At 42.6% G+C, this 18,202-nt stretch overlaps 1 protein-coding gene across 2 annotated transcripts in view; it reads left to right on the forward strand.

Moving 5' to 3' along the window:
* Window positions 1-18,202, forward strand: part of GABBR2 (gamma-aminobutyric acid type B receptor subunit 2) — a 3,493,747-nt gene that overhangs the window by 1,058,402 nt on the left and 2,417,143 nt on the right. For both annotated transcript variants that reach the window (XM_069219613.1, XM_069219614.1), the window contains exon 3: window positions 15,647-15,817. In XM_069219613.1, coding sequence (XP_069075714.1) covers window positions 15,647-15,817 — 171 coding nt within the window. The remainder of the gene's footprint in view (window positions 1-15,646; window positions 15,818-18,202) is intronic.

An 18,202-nucleotide genomic window follows, 5' to 3' on the forward strand; every position in this document is an offset into this window, starting at 1 on the left:
TTCTGCCGGTGAGAAAGGTGATCCAGTCCAGAGCTCTGTTACGGATTCCAGCATTGCTGAGGCATGAGCGTACGGTGTGGTGGCAGACAGTGTTGAACGCGGCCGAGAGGTCAAGGAGGATGAGGGCTGCGGGTTCGCCGCTGTCCAGTATGGTTCTGAAGTCGTCGGTGATGGCGATGTGGGTGGTTTTGGTGCTGTTGTTATTGGGGAATCTGGATTGGGAAGGGTCCAGGATACGGTTCTCCTCTAGGAAGTGGGTTAGTTGTCTGTTGATGGCCTTCGCAATGACTTTTGCCGGGAAGGGGAGCAGGGAGATAGGCCGGAAGTTCTTGAGGTCCTTTGGATCCGCCTTGGGTTTTTTGAGGAGGGTGTTGATCTCGGCGTATTTCCATCTCTCCGGGAAGGTGGCGGACTTGAAGGAGCTGTTGATGGTCTTCCGTAGTTTGGGTGTGATGACGGAGCTTGCTTTGTTGAGGATGTGGTGAGGGCAGGGGCAGATAGAGAGATGGAGTGGATGGAGTTTATGATTTCAATGGTGTTGTTGTCGTTGATGGGGGTCCAGGAGAGCAGGAGGTTGGTCGGAGGAGAATCTGTGGTGTTGGTGGTTGCCGGGTGGGTCTGGGTGCGGAAGCTCTTGTGGATGTCTGCAATCTTGCGGTGGAGGTAGAAGGCTATGGAGCATGCATTCATTGTGCCACTTTGCTACCCCTTACGCCACATTATGCCTGCGTCAGGCATAATGTAGGCAAGGGGGCGTTTCAGGGTTTAAGAGACCCTCAAAAATGGCACAGTGAAATCTACAAGATTTCACTTCTCCATTCTTAGAATAATTTTTAACGCCTGCTTAAAGCAGGCGTTACAGTGACCCACCCATTTTAATCAATGGGCCTACTTGCACTTTGCTGCACTAGTGTCAACATTTTTTACACTAGTGCAGCAGAGCTCAACAATAGTGTCAACGTTTTTGAAGCTATTGGCCTAACCTACACCATGGGGCGCCGTATTGTAAATACCCATGATGTCATTAAGTGGGGCAGGGGTGACGCCAGAAAACTGGTGCATCAGCACTGATGCGCCAGTTTCTTGTAAAGTCTCTTGCAAGTGACAGTGTATGTGCCCTGTTTTGGGCTAGACCGAAAAATAAGTAATATCTTATTCTCAGGTTTTGTCCCAGAACTATTAAAAAGAAAAAATCATTCTAGAATGTTTAAAGTTTTCACAGTACGTCCTGTTTCTAAGCCTTACAATGTTATCAAATATATCCTGTTTCTAAGCTTTTCAGTTGTATCAAAGGCAATTTTCTTCTCCCAAATTTTGCTGGGTGTTTTCCAAAATAGTATAAAGCTGCATTATTGGACTTTAAAAAAAAGCTCATTTTCAGTGCTAAAATTAAAACATACTCCGTTCTCTGAACAACAGTAATGAACCCTGTGCCTTCTGGTCTAACTGCGCGGACTATGCAGGAATTTACTCGCAGTTATCTTCGGCCCACATGTCCCGGTTACTACAAAATATTCAACGTTGCAAAATACTCAAACTGCAGAAAATTGCTTGCCGCTGATTTGCTTATCTTACATTCGGTATAGGTGCCCCCAATTTTTTTGCAATAGACATATTATTGCTTCTAAATGTAAAGCTAGTGAAGGGGCGGCGGCAGGGGTTCCCGTGTTGCCATTCCACTGCAATTGCACATTCAAACCATGCACGGTGTAGTGAGCACTGCTGTGTGCAATTGGATTACAATGTTTTATTGAAAGCTTTTGCAGCCCATTGTTGCTCTTTATGGTTTGCACTAACGCTTGACTGAATCATTTTGAGAGCGCCTGTGGCCTGCTATCAGGCAGGAAGAATGCTTGTTTCAAAGAGGGAGGTGAAATTGCAGTGCCACCTTCTGCAAGCCACTCTTCATTTTTTTGTTTGTACACATTACGTTGTGGAACTTTATTTAGAGAGATTGTACCTCAGCGCTCTCATGGTCCTCATAACACACAAAATGTGATATTAAACAAAATATTATGTTGTGTCACGTAACAGAGATACCAAAGCCATAGCAACCACATCAGGGGCCTTGAAACTAAGGTGCAAATTAAAGAAAGGCCTAGCACCACTTGGCGCCACATTAGCATCATTTTTTTTACGCTAATGTGGTGTTAGGTTGGCAGAAACATCACACCAAATTTACAAAGTGGTGCAATGCAAGCATTGTGCCACTTTGTAAACCCTTGCACCACAATATGCCTGCACCAGGCATAATGTATGCAAGGGGGGTCGTTCCTCCGTTAGGAGGCCCAGCAATGGAATCTATGAGATTTCACTGCATCATTTGTCTTGTCATTTTTAACACCTGCTCAGTGCAGGCGTTAAATTGAGGAACACCATAGTTTATAATGGGCCTCTATGTACCTTGCAGGATTAGCAAAAACATATGTGGTGCTAATCCTGCAAAGTACCAAAATAGCGTCAGAAATGATGACTCTATTGATCCTAACGTGCGCCATATCATTAATGCAGCACACACATGGTGGCATAAGGGTGGTGCAATAGGGCGCAAGAAAAGTGTGGTGCTTCACGTAATGAATTGCCACCTATCTTAAATCTGGGCCTAAAGCTCTTTGTCTGATTAAGAAGAGACTGGTAATGTGAAATCTAATGTGAAATCGGGCGAAAATGTGGCAGATGTGGAAATACTGTCTGTAGGAAAGCCATCAGTTTAGAGATGTGAGGATAAATACTGTCATGTTGACTGCACTGGCCTTCCCTTGTTTAACACTAACATGGAATGCTAAATTAGGTAGGCTTTGTTATGCACTTTGTTACCACGACCCTCAAGGTTCACAAAATGGGTGAAATTCACATTAAAACGTGAAGGTGAATCCATGATATCTCGGATCCAAAATATGGTACCATAACAGCAGATTCGTTCATAAAATGGTAAGTGGGGGACCCTTTTAATGCAAGGAACTCCTACAGCCTGCCCAAGGGGTTCAGAATAAGTTTGAATGGACATATGGGTCAAAATTCCTCAAGAGGGCATCGGCCATTTCCCAAAAGATACGCCAGTGGGTTTGTCCAGTTGGTGTACATCCATAGGCAAAATTGGCCATTTTGGCTAAGCACATACTGGTAGACTGACCTGTGCCGTGGTACAGCGGTAAAGAACCGTAAATCGGGCAGATTTACTGCAGTGGTGGTGTATCTGCTGCCAGAGCAAATGTAATTCTAATGGCCAAATTCTAAATTGAGGAAATATGTCTTATTTGCAGTGATATACAGGAAGCACGAATAAAGATCAAGCTTTGTGCATCCTAAAGAAGAGCAGCCGTTCATGAACTCAGCTATGGCCAAGCCTTACCAATGTTTGTCAAATGTCATGCTAATGGATATACAGCAGTGATTCACACAACATTCTTTCTGTATTTGAAGGGTGATGAAAAACTATTATATAACAACTTTTATTTTCATTATGAGTGCCAGATAGAGCACAAGCTGGACTATTAAGTTTTTGCTTCACAACATTGATTCCCGAAGAAAATCAAAAAGGACTCGCCTACGTCCATTAATGAATTCGATTGAAAATATGGCTGTCCACACTGTTCTTGAAATCGATGAATGACGAGACACTGCCAAACCTAACAGCAGTTAGTGAAAAGAGCTGTATTCTCCAGGCACTGCTTAGTGCCTTATTTGACAGTTTCCTCCATTATGGGGGAGTGCAGTGTATGGTACTCAAAGCAAATAATCTATTTTCTGCGTGTCATCGATGATGGTCAATTTGAGAAATTTAGATGTAGTTTCATGCTGAGTTGTGTGAGCTGTAAAACATATTTTACTTTTTATGATAAACACTAGAGACCTGGAGCAAGTGCAGGGATAAACCACAAAAAGTGTTCATATGCACAACCATAACCACTTACATGGGGACAGTTGTAACGAATAGATGGTGGAAATTAAGCATTCAAACTTTCCCAGAAATAAACGCATCCCTCCAAGCACGCACTTACTAACTCAAATACTGTTCTGGAATGAAAGTTGAGGATTGGACCCATGCAAAGCTCTATTGTGAGGGCCTAGGCTTGTGGATTCCCCAGTTGTAGCCTGCCAGTAGCTGACAGAATTTCTTGCTTTTACTGCGGCTACACACTCGCGGGTGTCAGTCAGTATAGGTAACTCACAAGCGTTTTGCAAGAGGGTGCATTCCTTGCTCTGGCTGTTCATGCGAATAGTCAGAAACGAGATCATGCCGGTAATTCTTAAGGATCTTCTGTGCGAATGCACAGCTTGCTTAGCTTTGTCTTGTGAGGGACTCAACAAAAACAGAAGTTGCATAAAAATGCTTATGAAAGTCCCTAAATTAACTTCGCATTCAGTGACTTGGGAAGGCAAGGGAAGAGTTGAAGCAAAATGTATTTGAAAACGCTCAAAGGTTTATTACATCATGGAAATGGTAATGAATTCAAGGCTTTGCCGCACAACGAAAGTGGCAGAAATGCAACCTAATACATTAAATATGTTTTGTTCAGAAACAAGAAGCACTAGCAGTGGTAATGAAATTGCAAAGTTAGGCATAAAACAGGTTCTTGGTAGTGAGGATGTGTTACCAAGTGAACAAAAATGTTTAGACTTGAGATTGTGTCTGTTGCCAAATTTTATGAATATACCAATTTAAAGATGGTAATACAATCTATAATTTTTCATATGTGCTTTTTCTCAGATTCTCTCAGCTACTTTAAATCTGAAGTAGAAATTAAGGGCCATATGTACGAACACTTTTTCCCATAGACACAGAATGGGTAAAAACCTTTGCTACATCTGGCCCTAAGTCTTTTTAAAAAATGAGGACTGCCATTGCAGTCATTTATTTCACTACAACTGGTGGCAGCGTGGATTAGTGATTTATTTTATGTGAATGTGTGGATCATATATTGAGACAGTATACACTGCTTCTGGCACCATAAGGGTTGGCGGTTTCCCCAGGTCCAAGGCAAGATAATGCAAGACCAAAGCGTGGCCAGAGAAGAGTGAGATGTCTCCAATTGAACCTCCTCCTCTCCCTGGACTGCCATTGGTGCTGAGGATTCTTGCCACAGTACCTGACATGAGCAGGGATTACTAGTGAAAACGCCAACTTTGTAGCAATTTCTTAACTGGAAAGCTTCTCTTATAGTACTTGGCTCCCGTCCAGTTCCTTGGCCAACTCTGTCTTTTTGGTTTCCCCGTTTTGGCTGCTTTCTAGCAAGATGCTGCACTTCTGTCACTTCATTATAGATTCTCCAGAGTGTGCTTCTGTGACTGCCCCACTCAGAAAAACTTGTGCCTAGTAGAAGACACTAACTGTAGAAGTTTTGAAATCCACAAAATCCATCACAGCTTCCAAATACATCCCTGTTGACTCACAATCCCCATGTAATGAGGTAGCACCACTTAAACACAACAACAGGCATTACTGATTCCCCCCTGACCTATAAATGTTCTGGAGTACGCAAATACATGGGTCTAGGTGAACTGCTGAGTTCTAATTTTTTTTTTAAAAGAAGCTGATAACTGTGTCAGAATGTGCCAGTACTGTGCAGGGTCGGACTGACTTAAAGAGCAACCAGGCAGTGCCCGATGGGCTGGTCTGACATGTCAGTGTGTGAGCCTTTTTTTTAGATTGAGCGTGCAAGCGCTCTGACGTATTGTAATCTATGTGTCCGCTTTTAACCACGCCCACCGCACACCCATCACTATCAATCGTTCATGGGCTTGCCTTTCAAAAATCCTTTGTTATCGTTGGTAGATGTTTTATGTTTGTCCCTCCTTGGGGCAGTTTTGTTACAGCCTAGGTCATAAACCCTATTACATGGATAATTGCACGTTTACCAATACGTTTGACTGTAAGCGAACTTCTTTTTCCCTTTGTGTCTCTGCTTCCCGGTCATGCTCATGGCAGCCCTTGCACTTTGAATTGATTTGCTTATGTCAACTGTTTTACTTTAATTTTTTTATTTATTTGGCAAGAAAAGCCCAGTTAGTAATTTACATTGCTAATACCTCTAACTTGAGCAAACGCGACACTCATTGCCTTGCAAATCCTTGTTACTAGTTGTGGCCTTGCTTTATGGCCAGATGGGCCGGTTTTACTATTTATTTGCCTGCTATTACTACTTTTTTTAGCTATCTTGTTGACTAATGGGAACCACTTTTATTTTGGTGCCTGGGTCTATTTGTTCCCAGTCCGTACCTCGTAATGTGTTTCAGTATATTTGTGCTGCCCTTGCTCTAAATGTGATCTATGCATGCATAACGCCTGCCCACATTGTATGCACGTATGTGACTTATGCAGTGCGAACAAAACAGGAAAGTAGTGCTAAATGAGAAGATGACATGTAGGTGAGAGGGTATTCTCATAAAGGGTGCTTGGAGATCAGAAGGTTGTAACATGAAGTGCTGCTTGAAGAGATGGGTTCCTTTCAGAGGCAGAGAAAGATTGGGGCCTGGTGGCTTTGTACCATTTTAGATCTCCACATATGTGGTACAAAGCACCATCTGATGGCTAGCTTAGGTTGGAGTTCCTGATCTTTGTTGCCACAAACACTGTGATGGTTAAGTTAACTGAATATACACAGCAGTGGTGTGGGCGGCCACAGTCAGCCCATGGAGACTGCTGAGAGTTGGTGTGATTCTGTTCTCTTTCTGGAGACCTTTGACAAGGCACAGAAAGCAAACCGATGCTGCTCGAGCCATACCTTTCCTGATTAACATTGTACCCTGCAAGGTAACTTTTAACTACTGTTTTACTCTGCACCAACTGTGTATTTGTGTGTGTGTGTCATTGCACTTGTTGCTAGCTCTATTGAACATCTTCTGTTTGGTTAGTCCCGCCAATGCAGACCTTTTCACAAATAAACGGCTTTGCCAAACCTTACTACAATGAAAATAGCACATTTGCTTGAAATATTCCTTCTTAATGCAGATCCATGTCGATACTATGCCTTCTGAGAAAAAGAATGCCGTTAGGTGAATGTTGCTCCTCCAACAAATGTCGAATGCATGAATCTCTAATTTTAGAAGCACGTTTCTGCTTGAAACATGCTCAGCTCCTTTATCAATCTGCGGGATTAGTCAAGAAAAACTCCCCCAACAAAGTAGAATCTCCATGAATCCCAAAACCATATCATTAGGTCTTGCCTGTGACAGCGCATGTGCTACTAGCACATGCGCTCCCGTATTGAAGAGATATGGTTTACTCTGAGGTGCTTGGAGCCCCCCCATTGCTCAATTTGAATGGGCTTCACTTTCATGCTAATTGGGCAGTGTGTGTCGCCTTCTTTCCTATGGAGCATGAACCAATTACTGATTGCTTAATTTTGATTTATGTCCTTCTGTGTGTTAACCCTCTGATTGTGGTACAATTAAAAAATAAATCTAAAGTTTAAATGGAATACTGAGAACAGATTGCCATGCTGCTTCCAGCTGCATTTTATTTGTACTTTCACAGAAGTAAATATATTTTCCTGTCATTCTGTTGCTATCCATGCAACACATGCATACTTTCTCTTGTTTCCCCAAAAAACATTGCCAATGGATTTACATTGTTTACTCTGCCTTTCAGTTCCGTGCTTCCTTTTCCTAGTGCCAAACAAATGCATTACAATAGGAGAGTAGGTGACATTACGGCCTGAGGTGCTGACTTTACAGCTGGAAAGCTAGGTTCAAGACAAGGCATCTTCTCAACATCCTGTGATTCTAGGCAAATCACTTACAGCTTCATTCATTGCGAGTTTGGCGGTCAAAACACATGACTGCCAAACTCACAGGGAGTGCGCCCTATTACAATGTTTCCGCCAGTCTGACCGGCAAGAACATTGTAATGGACTGTCCCCACAGGTTAGATTTGTGGGAACAGTGCTAAAAGATAGCACTTGGCTCCCTTAAAGGAGCCAAGTGCTATCTGTTAGCACAGAGAGGGCCGAACAGCACCCTCGGAATGGGCACTCTCTGCATAGAGGGTGCTGGACAGGGGGGCTCCTGCACTGCCTATGCCATGGGCCACCCTGTGGCCCCCAGCACACCATCACGGCCAGCCTCTCCATGCCGGTGAAACCACCGTGGAAAGGCTGGCAGTGAGGGGAGTTGTAATCAGCCAGGCGACACTGAGTTCAGCGCTGTCCTGGATAAATACAACTCAGACTACCATCACCACGTCGGGAACCATGTTACCGGTGAGGACAGAGGTCTCCTGGAGGGTCCGCCTGGCAGGATTGTAACTGGGCGGTCTGACCACCAGGAGCGCGGTGGTGCGACCATCAACACGAGTGTGACGGTCCGTGGACCGCCACACTTGTAATGAGGCAAAAAATGTAACCTGCTCACGTCGGTGCTCCAGTACCTTCAGGTTAACTTTGTGCTATTTAAAAATGTAAATAAAAATTACAATAATTCACGGATATTGGGTGTTGGAACATGTTCAGGTATTTATTGTCATTTTGCTGTTTTAGATGCAGGCTGGGGTGACATGTTCTCAGTCCCAGGACATGTCACCCAGCCACAAGGCAGTGAAAACTGTTATTTCTTTTGTTTTGTTTTTAAAAACAATAATTGTATTACATATACTGTAATTATCTTCCAATTTGGGGATCAAGCTGATGAGGCTGGAGGAAATCTTCTGAAATGCTACTTTTGAAATTAAATTATATTCTTTAACACAGTGTACTGCTGTGAAATACATTATATTTTCAAACTTTTTGCAGTTGGCCATTAAATCATCCAAGATCAGATGGTTAAGAATTGTTAAAGGCTAACACAATAACTATTTTCCTCTCTTATCAGTTGTTACTTTTCAAAATATTGAGAACTTTCCCCTGCCGCCAAACAAACCCTATTATATGGGTGAAATAGTAAATTCTAACTTAATTACTGCTTCCACCACTTTTTTTTTTTTTTTTTTTTTACAAAACAAATCACAGTGTCCATTGCCTTTCTCGGCGAGTTGGAGACACGTGAATATTTATCACCACTGTCTCCCCCCTCCCTAAGATGTTCTCTGATGACATATTGTACTGATGCTTCAAGGCGCTGTTGTGGTGCGTCACACTGAACCAGCCCCTGCAGAGCTGCTGTGCTGTGTAGTGCCAGGTGCCGAGAATCTGCACAAACAAGCCACCCCGCCCACTGGCTTTATTGTAGCCCCAGCCTTCTGTGTACATAAAGTGTTATTCCCCTTTTCCTCTATGAATGGTATTTTCACCATGCATATTAGCGTTTGCTCTAAAAAAAAATTCATTCTTGGTGTTCGCATGTCGAAGAGGTGGGCACTCCTCTTGCCGGCAGCCCAGTCTCCCTGCTGTATCTCAGCCATATTTACCAAGGCTTAATGGAGTGAAAACCATTGTGGGGCTGCTATTTGCCGGATTGCTGGCTATATCTATTTGTTGTTGTGCATAACATACGATTCCTTCCGGGGCCCAACTGACCTCCCCCCTAGTATAGTCAACTCTGGATGGTACACCTTTGTTTCATACTCCAGGCCCAAATTATTTATTTATATGTGGGCATCGTTAGTTTGCATTTCAGTTTCATATTGTGTACCGCCAGCTGATTATGTTGTCTTACCTGGACAAAAACAAACGTTCACTTTTTTGGTGTTCTATTGACTATTTTGGATCACTTGATGTGTTTTCATGATTTTGAGTTGCTTCTTCCATTCATACTTTTTTAGATCTCGCCTGCGACAGTGCATGTGCTCTCGCTTGCCGGAGATATTGCTTACTAGAAGGGGCTTGGATCTCACCCATTGCTTACAATTCATGGGCTCCTTGTCACTTTAATTTCCTGCCTCCTAATTGGGCAGTGTGTGCCGGCTTCAGTTCCTCTTCTTTTGTTTGGAGCATGGACTAATTAATGATTGCTTTATCGTAAGTAAGGTCCTTCCACTGCTTGTGCTGCAATTGGGGTAGTATTTTTCTTTCATCCTTATTGTTTCTTCCCTCCCATCCACTAAACCTCTCTTTTCTTTGCTGCTTCTCCCGATCCATTCTGCCAGTCTGTGTTGCTTCTTCCTTCCAACCCCCACCCTCCTGTTGTCTTTGTTTCCCCTACACCTGCCATAAGAAAAATAAAAGCAGTATGTTGCAACCAGAGCTGGCTGTATCATGGCCCTCTTTTTTTTTTAGCTTCCCATTCCCATGTCTTGGCACTTTAAAAAAAAAACAAAAAAAACTTTTATCCATGTTGCTCAGCAGTCATGCTGCGCCACAACACAGATAAAGAACGTTGGCAAAGCCAATAGCTCTCACAAAGGCGACACCTGTTGGCTTTGCCAATGTTTGTTCTTCTTCGTGTTTGCGGTAAATGGTTCCAAATATAGAAGAAAATATTGAAGATCATTTTTAAACTAGAAGACAGAACATTTGAGTACTCCAGTTTGGGTAAAGGGTTTCGATATTTTTCTCTAAAATTGTAATCATCTTTATCCTGCTAAATAACTTTAAATTCTAAAAGGTATTGCTCTCATTCATCTGATTCTATTGTTTATTAACACATATCCAGAAGAGCTGCTTATATTCCATCTACAGTTTTCTGATTTCTCTAGACAGTAAACAGATCCAACTGAGCAGGGATGCTCATACTGTCTAAGTGGTCCTATGTATTCACCTACAGCTGACAATATTTGGTGGCAGATTTCCATGGTATCACATTACACTCCCCCTTCAGAGCATGGGTGGAGCCCTGGCAAGGTTAACGTGCTTTTAAGCTGGAGAAGAGTGGAGTATTCAGCGATGACTGTGCACAGCTCATGTTTGCTTGTTGGAACTCTGCTGCCATTGACAAAGTCCCCGAGCTGCATACAGGCGGTTGGAGAGGCCAGCTGGGCCCCGGAGGGAAATCTCTGCTGCAAACCGTGGATCATCTCTAAAGAATACCTGTCCTCAATGTAACATAACAACGATTTACAACAGGGGATATGCCGGAGTCCTGACAGCATTTGCTTTTTTTGTTCTTGACATTTAATTCTCCTGGTTTGTTCTGTTATCCTCAGAAACGGCAGGTCACTTCACCTACAGTTTGTCATTATTTATGGGTACCAGGATTCCTGTGCCGTCCTCATGCCATTCATTCTCTCTTTGGTTCTTAGCTTCTGTCTTTGTAATATGAATTATTCTGCCCTTATCTGTTCCATGTCATCCTTTTTCTAAAATTCCTTCCTTTTATTTTTCCCTCTCTTCTTTCTCTCTGCCTACTCCTCCTGTCTTTCATTCTCCACTCTCATAGTCTTTTCCCATTTTTTCATTTTTAGGTCTCACCTGACAGCACATGCACTGTCGCTTTCAAGACATTTTGTTTAGTCACAGGGAGCCTAGACCTTACCTATTGCTTACCACTGGTTGACTTAATCGTAACTCTTATTGCCTTACTTCTCTACGATCAGTGTATGTTAGCTTTTCTTCCCTTTCATGTGTTTGTCCCTCTCCCAGAGCATGACTCACATACTTTTTCCATGCCCAGTGTCCTTTCTCCGCTTGCTCTTTAGGAGCTACTTATTTATTTTAGTTGCAGCACTCCATAAGATGGTCTGTGTTTGCTGTTTGTTCCCCCCACTATCCTTGCCTGCTGCTTGCTTCCCCTCCTCCACACATTGTTACTTGCCTTTGTTACTGCTTCCCTCCTTTCCCGTGTTGTTTTGCTTTGCTCCCACCATTCCTCCTGCCTGTGTTCCTTTGACCCCACTCTTCCTGCACACTGTCAGTGTTACTTTGCCCCCACCCATTCACATTGCTCCAGGATCAGCCACAGAAAAAAATCATTATGATGCGGACACCACTGGCCTCGTCATATCGCTTTTCCTCCTCCCCTCCCTGCCTTCCATGTTGCCTCCCGCTCTGCATGGAAATTGCAACAATAAAAAAAAGAGTTAAAAAAATATAATTTGCAAAGCTAATAGGTCTTATCTACATAAGAGCCATAGGCTTTTTGAACCAGGCTGTACAGCAGCACGGCTGCTGCGCTGTATAAAGGGAAGAAAAAAATAGCAGTATGATGTGGGCAGTGCTGCCCGTGTCATTCAGCTTGTTTTCTTTTTTCTTACTTTCAGCCAGGCTGCATAGCAGCTGCACTGCTGTACAACATGACTAAAACATATTGACAAAGCCAATAGGTCTCACCTAGTTAAAAATGAACGTATCTTCTCAGCCCATCTCCAAGGTGAGCTTTTCATTCTTTATTTGCAACTGGATGAAGTGGTACTACAAGATAGAGTGAAAATAAACTATTCACAAACTAGTGGTAGGAGCCATAGAATTGAGTGGCAAGGAGCGTGGCCCTGTAGTCACTGTAGATCAAAGGCTAATTCTTTTAATGGTACAGCGTGAGTATTAATACATGTATTCACCAATAATACTTCGCAAGAGTCGTGGCTCATGGACAAAAAGTGAAACAGGGCAGTCAGTGTGCATCAAGGAATAATGCTTAAGTTAGGAAACCAAAAACATTAATGCGCATAAACGCTAGTGATATATTTATAGACTTGTAGGCACAGGACCTGTATTTTGGAAAAGTAATTAGACTCACGGTGGAATCCATACTTTGTGGATGATCTAATTCCTAAAATAATGCATTGACAATGTGCCACAGGGGCATTCGGGGGTGTTAAGAAACCGTTCTACCTTAAAATAACGTTGAGCGCTATAATCATGCACATACCGTGACTCAGCACAGGGGGGAATACATGTCAACAGGCTCCAAATGCAAGCAATTCGTGTGGTAGCTTGTTACTGTATAAGCACATAGAGTAATATAAATGAAGATGATTCTACCTACTCAAGTAGCAGATAAACTATCAGCTGATGTAGTTACAAAACTGCTGTGCAAATCTTAAATTGAACACATTGCATTGAAGTTCAAAGTTCATTACATCACCCTTGATGTAACAGGTACAATTTCCAATGTCATACATGAGCTTACAGGTCTGAATACATATTACATCACTATTAACTCAATGAGATGACTATGAATATAGTGTTATTTATTGGTTTGATAATTTTTTATTTATTGACATTGTGGTTTTAAGCATTTTTAGTTATTGGTTTAATTATTGTGAGCTCATAAGCAGTGCACTTTGTGTGTCTATTTGCCGGTAGGTGAGACCAATGATTCGTATTGGTCTTCAAATAGAAAATGCCACATTTTAAGCCCACCTTCTTTCGTCCCTTTCCTCTTCCTTCACCAGCATAGATATGCACTGATCTTGTTAGTGTAGATTCAGTGAACAGTACCAAAGTAATAAGGAAAAAAAAAACAAGCTTTTCAATGGAAGCTCAGATTTAACCAAAATTACTAGAGTCACCAACTCTTAAATCAATCTCTCTCTCTCTCTCTCTCTCTATATATATATATATATATATATATATATATATATATATATATATATATATATATATATATATATATATACATATATATATATATATCACCAGTAGGTAGGAAAAGGTTTTTTTTTTGGTTTTGACAATCACTCTGGTGCCGTTTGACAAATCTTCACAACTTTTTTAAAGTAGTTTGCCACTCAGTTCTGCTGAATGGAACTATACCAAATTGGGTAGAAGCTAGATCTTGGCCCGGAAAGAGTGCTTTTTGTAATTTGGTGTATATCCGTTCAGTAGTTTTGGAGTCAGTAAAGAAAAAAAATCTGTATATATAAGGATGTAAATCCTCCACGGATCACAGAAATTTTATTCTGAAATCTGATTAGATGCCAACACTTCAACCAGGAAGTGCTGGCAGCCATTTTGAGACCAGAGCCTCAGCCAGTATGTAATATTTAAAAACAAACAGAAGGGGCGGTGTAGGAATACCCTGGAACCTAAGCCTGCTGGTGGGGTCCCAACAGGGGCTAATACTGATTTTGTTTTTGCTGCATATTTGTGGAGGATCCGCAGATCCACAACAATATTTTTCTGCCAGGGCAAGCTCCAGCTATGTCGCAGGGCTCCCACCCCCTGGACATTACAGTTTCTGCAGGAAGGGAAACCTGTGATTGCTCTTGCTTGGCGGGAGCAATTTAAAAGTTCCTAAGTCCACTCACAAAGGACGGGATCATGAAAAATGCCCCACAATGGGAGTAGACTTTTCATCTGTTTCCCTGCCCACAGTGAAGCCGGGCAGGCATACAGATGAAAACCTTGCTTCATTCTGCAGGGAGGAGCATTCTTAGCTGCGTCCTGCATGCTGGAGCAATTTCAGCTCCTGCTGGAGGTGGGGTGCTGGCTGGGGCCATGGAGGCATTGAGGCTTCTCCTACAGCCCCAAAAAAACATTCAGTGGGGTCTAATGTGGGCTCCAGGGCACCCACCATTTACTGTCTGAGCCCCAGGAGATAGGGTCTCTGGGGCCAGAAATTGGCCCGGGAGAGGAGCTACATGACGTCCCTCCCCATTTACTTGGGGTTGGCAGCATGCAGGGTATTGGTTGCAGGGCCTGTCTGCAGGCCAGGCCCTGTGGCCAACTCTCCGTAGCATTAAAAAATCACAGAAATTCACTGTGAAAACCAGGGGTTACAGGGACATTATGGTTAGGAAATAGAAATGAAAGCTTCTTAGTAATTTACTGAAAATGAAACAAAAGTTACATACCATAGGAATTCAGCAGATAGAGGTATCTCAAGAATCTATAACTCATGTCCTAAGATAACTATAATTCGCGCCTTTGCCATGCGCTGCTAACTACACCACATATTACATCAGTCATGACATCTTTTTATCAGATCATTGGTAATATCACTGCAACCTTTGCAATAAAATAATTGATGTGAAAACTGTGCATGGTCAGGCGCAAGTTGTAGTTATCCTAGTGCACGAGTTATAGGTACATGAAAATGACAGTTAAAACATTCAGTTTTAAATGAACAAAATCATTGAAATTCATCAGTTACAGTTATCTCAAGTAAATATACCTTGTTCCCTTACGTATAATAATATAGTATAACATACACCAGCCCCCAGGATAGGGTACGCGCCTCCCTCCCCATTATGAAGTTACCAGGCCCTGGGGATGGGGTTCTCCAGGCCTCATGAGTGTTCGTGAGAGGGGCCAGTCGCAAAAGTAAAGGTGTACTGAAACCGCTTTTTAGCAAGGATGTGTATGCTCTGTCTTGTACATTTCGAGGCAATACTGTATTTTTCAATTTTTATGAAGAGTACTTCTTTATTCCTCTCAAGTATGTTCCAGAAAATGGGTCAAAACGTTTCCATCTGGTTACCATTTGCTTGAATGTCATGGATCATTAGAGGCATCTTGTCTATGCATTAAAATCGCTCAACACATGCAGAGAGTTACAGTGCCTTCTTTAGCACCTCAGAAATTAAGCATCTGATGTTCGCGGTACCGGGATGGCTTTGCAGTGCACATGCTGCTAATTGGTATGCCCTGACAGTTGTTGAGTTGATATTTATCACAGGATAGTGCCCTGAGAGGACCACTCCTTTTATTATGTCAATGTAAGGCTTCCTTTGGGAATCACAACAATTATCCTTTTCAAAGACATCTGAAGTTACAGTCTTTGTGACATATCTAGATTGCCTTCATTGTCTGATGTGCAAGGCTTCTGCTTGGATAAACTCTTACAGTTAATGTGTTCACCTTAGTCATATTGTTTTTCTCTTCTTTATTTACAGCTTTCATTTGCAGCAACGACGCCGGTCCTAGCAGACAAGAAAAAATACCCTTACTTCTTCCGAACTGTCCCATCTGATAATGCCGTCAACCCCGCCATTGTCAAGTTCCTCAAACATTTCAAATGGAAGCGGGTGGGGACGCTGACGCAGGATATACAAAGATTCTCGGAGGTAATGCTTTGCAGTCCGTCTTCTGTCACATCTATATGATTAGACTGTTTCTAAAAATGCACTGATTCACTTTGATTTTTGCATGCATTGTGTACTTTCTTGTCCTTTGCTGGAGTGATTCCTTGGCTAACTATTAGCTATGTGACTACACTGTTCTCTTTCTCTCTCTCCCTCTCACTCTCTCTCACACGCTCTCACTCAGTCTCGGTGCCACGTTCATGGACTCCCTGTTCTAGTACTTCGGAGGAGTAGATCAGGATAGAGACAAACACATCAAATACAAACTGTGATTGGTAGTCCCAGCTTTCAGTACTGTACCACTGATGGAGCAGTATTTACTTCATTTATGTTGACCTTTGTCAACCACTTTGCAGTTCACTCTTCACTATTTCCTGTCTGGATGGCCTGTTCTTTTCTCTGGGTGATCCGACTTTATCAAATGTTTCTCTATCGTTCCCATATCCGTTTCAGAGACTCCCCACTCCTGAAAGAGGTATCCTTTTTTCGATGAGTGGAGTAGGAAAGAGGTGGTAGTAGTAGGCTCCAATCAATGCTCCAAACATCCAACTTCAATAGATTGACATTAACATGGGAAGCATAGATATTGCAGCATTTCCAGTGGGTGATGTCTCTAGAGGTAAGGTTGATGGTGGATGCGAGTGGAGCGAACGCTCCTAGTTCAAAGCGCGGAAGTTATGGGTTTAAGAATTTTTAAGTGGTCAGCACAACTGTGGTAAAAACAGAAATGGGCAAGGACTTGCCAGAGGTAATGGCTCAATACTAGCTTGAAGGAGTCATTGCAAATTGGTTCCGTTATTGATGCGCAAGGATTTGAAAGGATGTAAATCAAAACCATACTTTGGCTCTGCGTTACTCAGTCATTCTTGTGAAGGGTTATTACAAGGTAAACTTATTGTTTGGCCCAGGTCTTTTGCAGCTTTACCCATGTTTTTTTAAATCAGTCTAGTCCAGCAGGCAGTCTCTACAACATAGGTAAGTGCAGATATCTCTGTGGACAAGGACAGGAAATAGGCTGTTCTAGTTCAGGAAGCAAGAAGAGATTCAAAACGCCTCCAATTTTCCTCGAGTAGGTAGCATTAAAAACTGTCTGCAGCAGGTCGGGGTCATTGTTCTTCAACTGGATCCAACATGATTTTAAAGTGACAGTCAGACTAAGCAAAGGTATTTTTAAAGTGGAACTAGCTAGCTACGGCAGAGCTTGCCATATCACTACCATTCCTAATAAATGTATTGCAGAATTTCTGCACACGGTCTGGGTGCAAAATACATTTTTAAAAATCCTTACTTCTACTGGTTAATATAAAGGGAGAGGGAAAAGAGCAACATTCCAGGTATGCAACTTTTATGTTGGTGGATGATTTGATTAAATACCTTGAAGTGCATATTACACCCCACTTCTATGTTACACATCACCAGCATTCTAGAAGTGGTATTTGAAGTAAAGGAGGACCATTGGCGGTGGAAGCCCAAATACACCTCATGGCTTAAGAGGGTAGATGTCGTAAAAATGAGCAGGCCTCCTATGCTCCTTTACATATTTCAAGCCTTCCCAATCTTCTTAGACAAGTCAGTATAGAAAGGTACACTGAATAGACTGTCAGTGAACCTCTTGAAATCTCACTGACAAGAGAAGACCTGTGGTTTTCTGATTTGCGCAGGTACTGTGGGGGTAGCCTGGCTCTGTTTTTTTGGAGAATACAGATTTCAGGTGCACTCCAACAAACACTGACTGCATTTTAATCATGCAATAGCTGGGAGTGTGACGTCGCGCCTTACCGTGGCGTCTCTTTCCCCGACCGCGGTTGGATCGTGCCTCCGATATTCGGAGCGCCGTCCTCCGTGTTTTTTACCCGTTTTGGCGTCGTGTTCCGGGAAGCATGTTTTATGCTCCCGGTCGCGTCACCCTTACCGATTTTGGTGAATCCTTTTTTCCCCTGTCGGTGGTCGTCTCTTTCCTGTCCTTGTCCTTTTTTTTTTTTTCCTTTCTTCTTGGCCTCTGTGCACTTCATTTTCTCTGTATTCCTGCTGGTTTCCATGTTGTCTGCTTCCTGTTTCTTTTTCCCTGCATGCCCTTTTCTTTTATACTACAACCTTTTTTCCTATTCTTTTCTCTGGGCTTTTCCCAATTCAACATGGTGTTGTTTCACTTTCCTGTGATGTCACTTCCTGTCTTCCAGTATATAAGCCACTCAGTCTTGCTCTGCCTTGTGTTACAAACACTTCCCTTTGGTGGTGCTCTTCGCTCCTGTTCGTCGTTCGTGTTTCACTGTTGGTGATTTTTGCCTTTTGCCCTGATTTCAAGTCCTGTTTTTTCTTCCTTTTTTGAGGAGTTCTTGTTTTGAGGTTTTTTCCCCATTTCTTTGG

This window comes from Pleurodeles waltl, chromosome 2_2 (genome assembly GCF_031143425.1).
Source record: "Pleurodeles waltl isolate 20211129_DDA chromosome 2_2, aPleWal1.hap1.20221129, whole genome shotgun sequence".
Lineage (NCBI taxonomy): Eukaryota > Metazoa > Chordata > Amphibia > Caudata > Salamandridae > Pleurodeles > Pleurodeles waltl.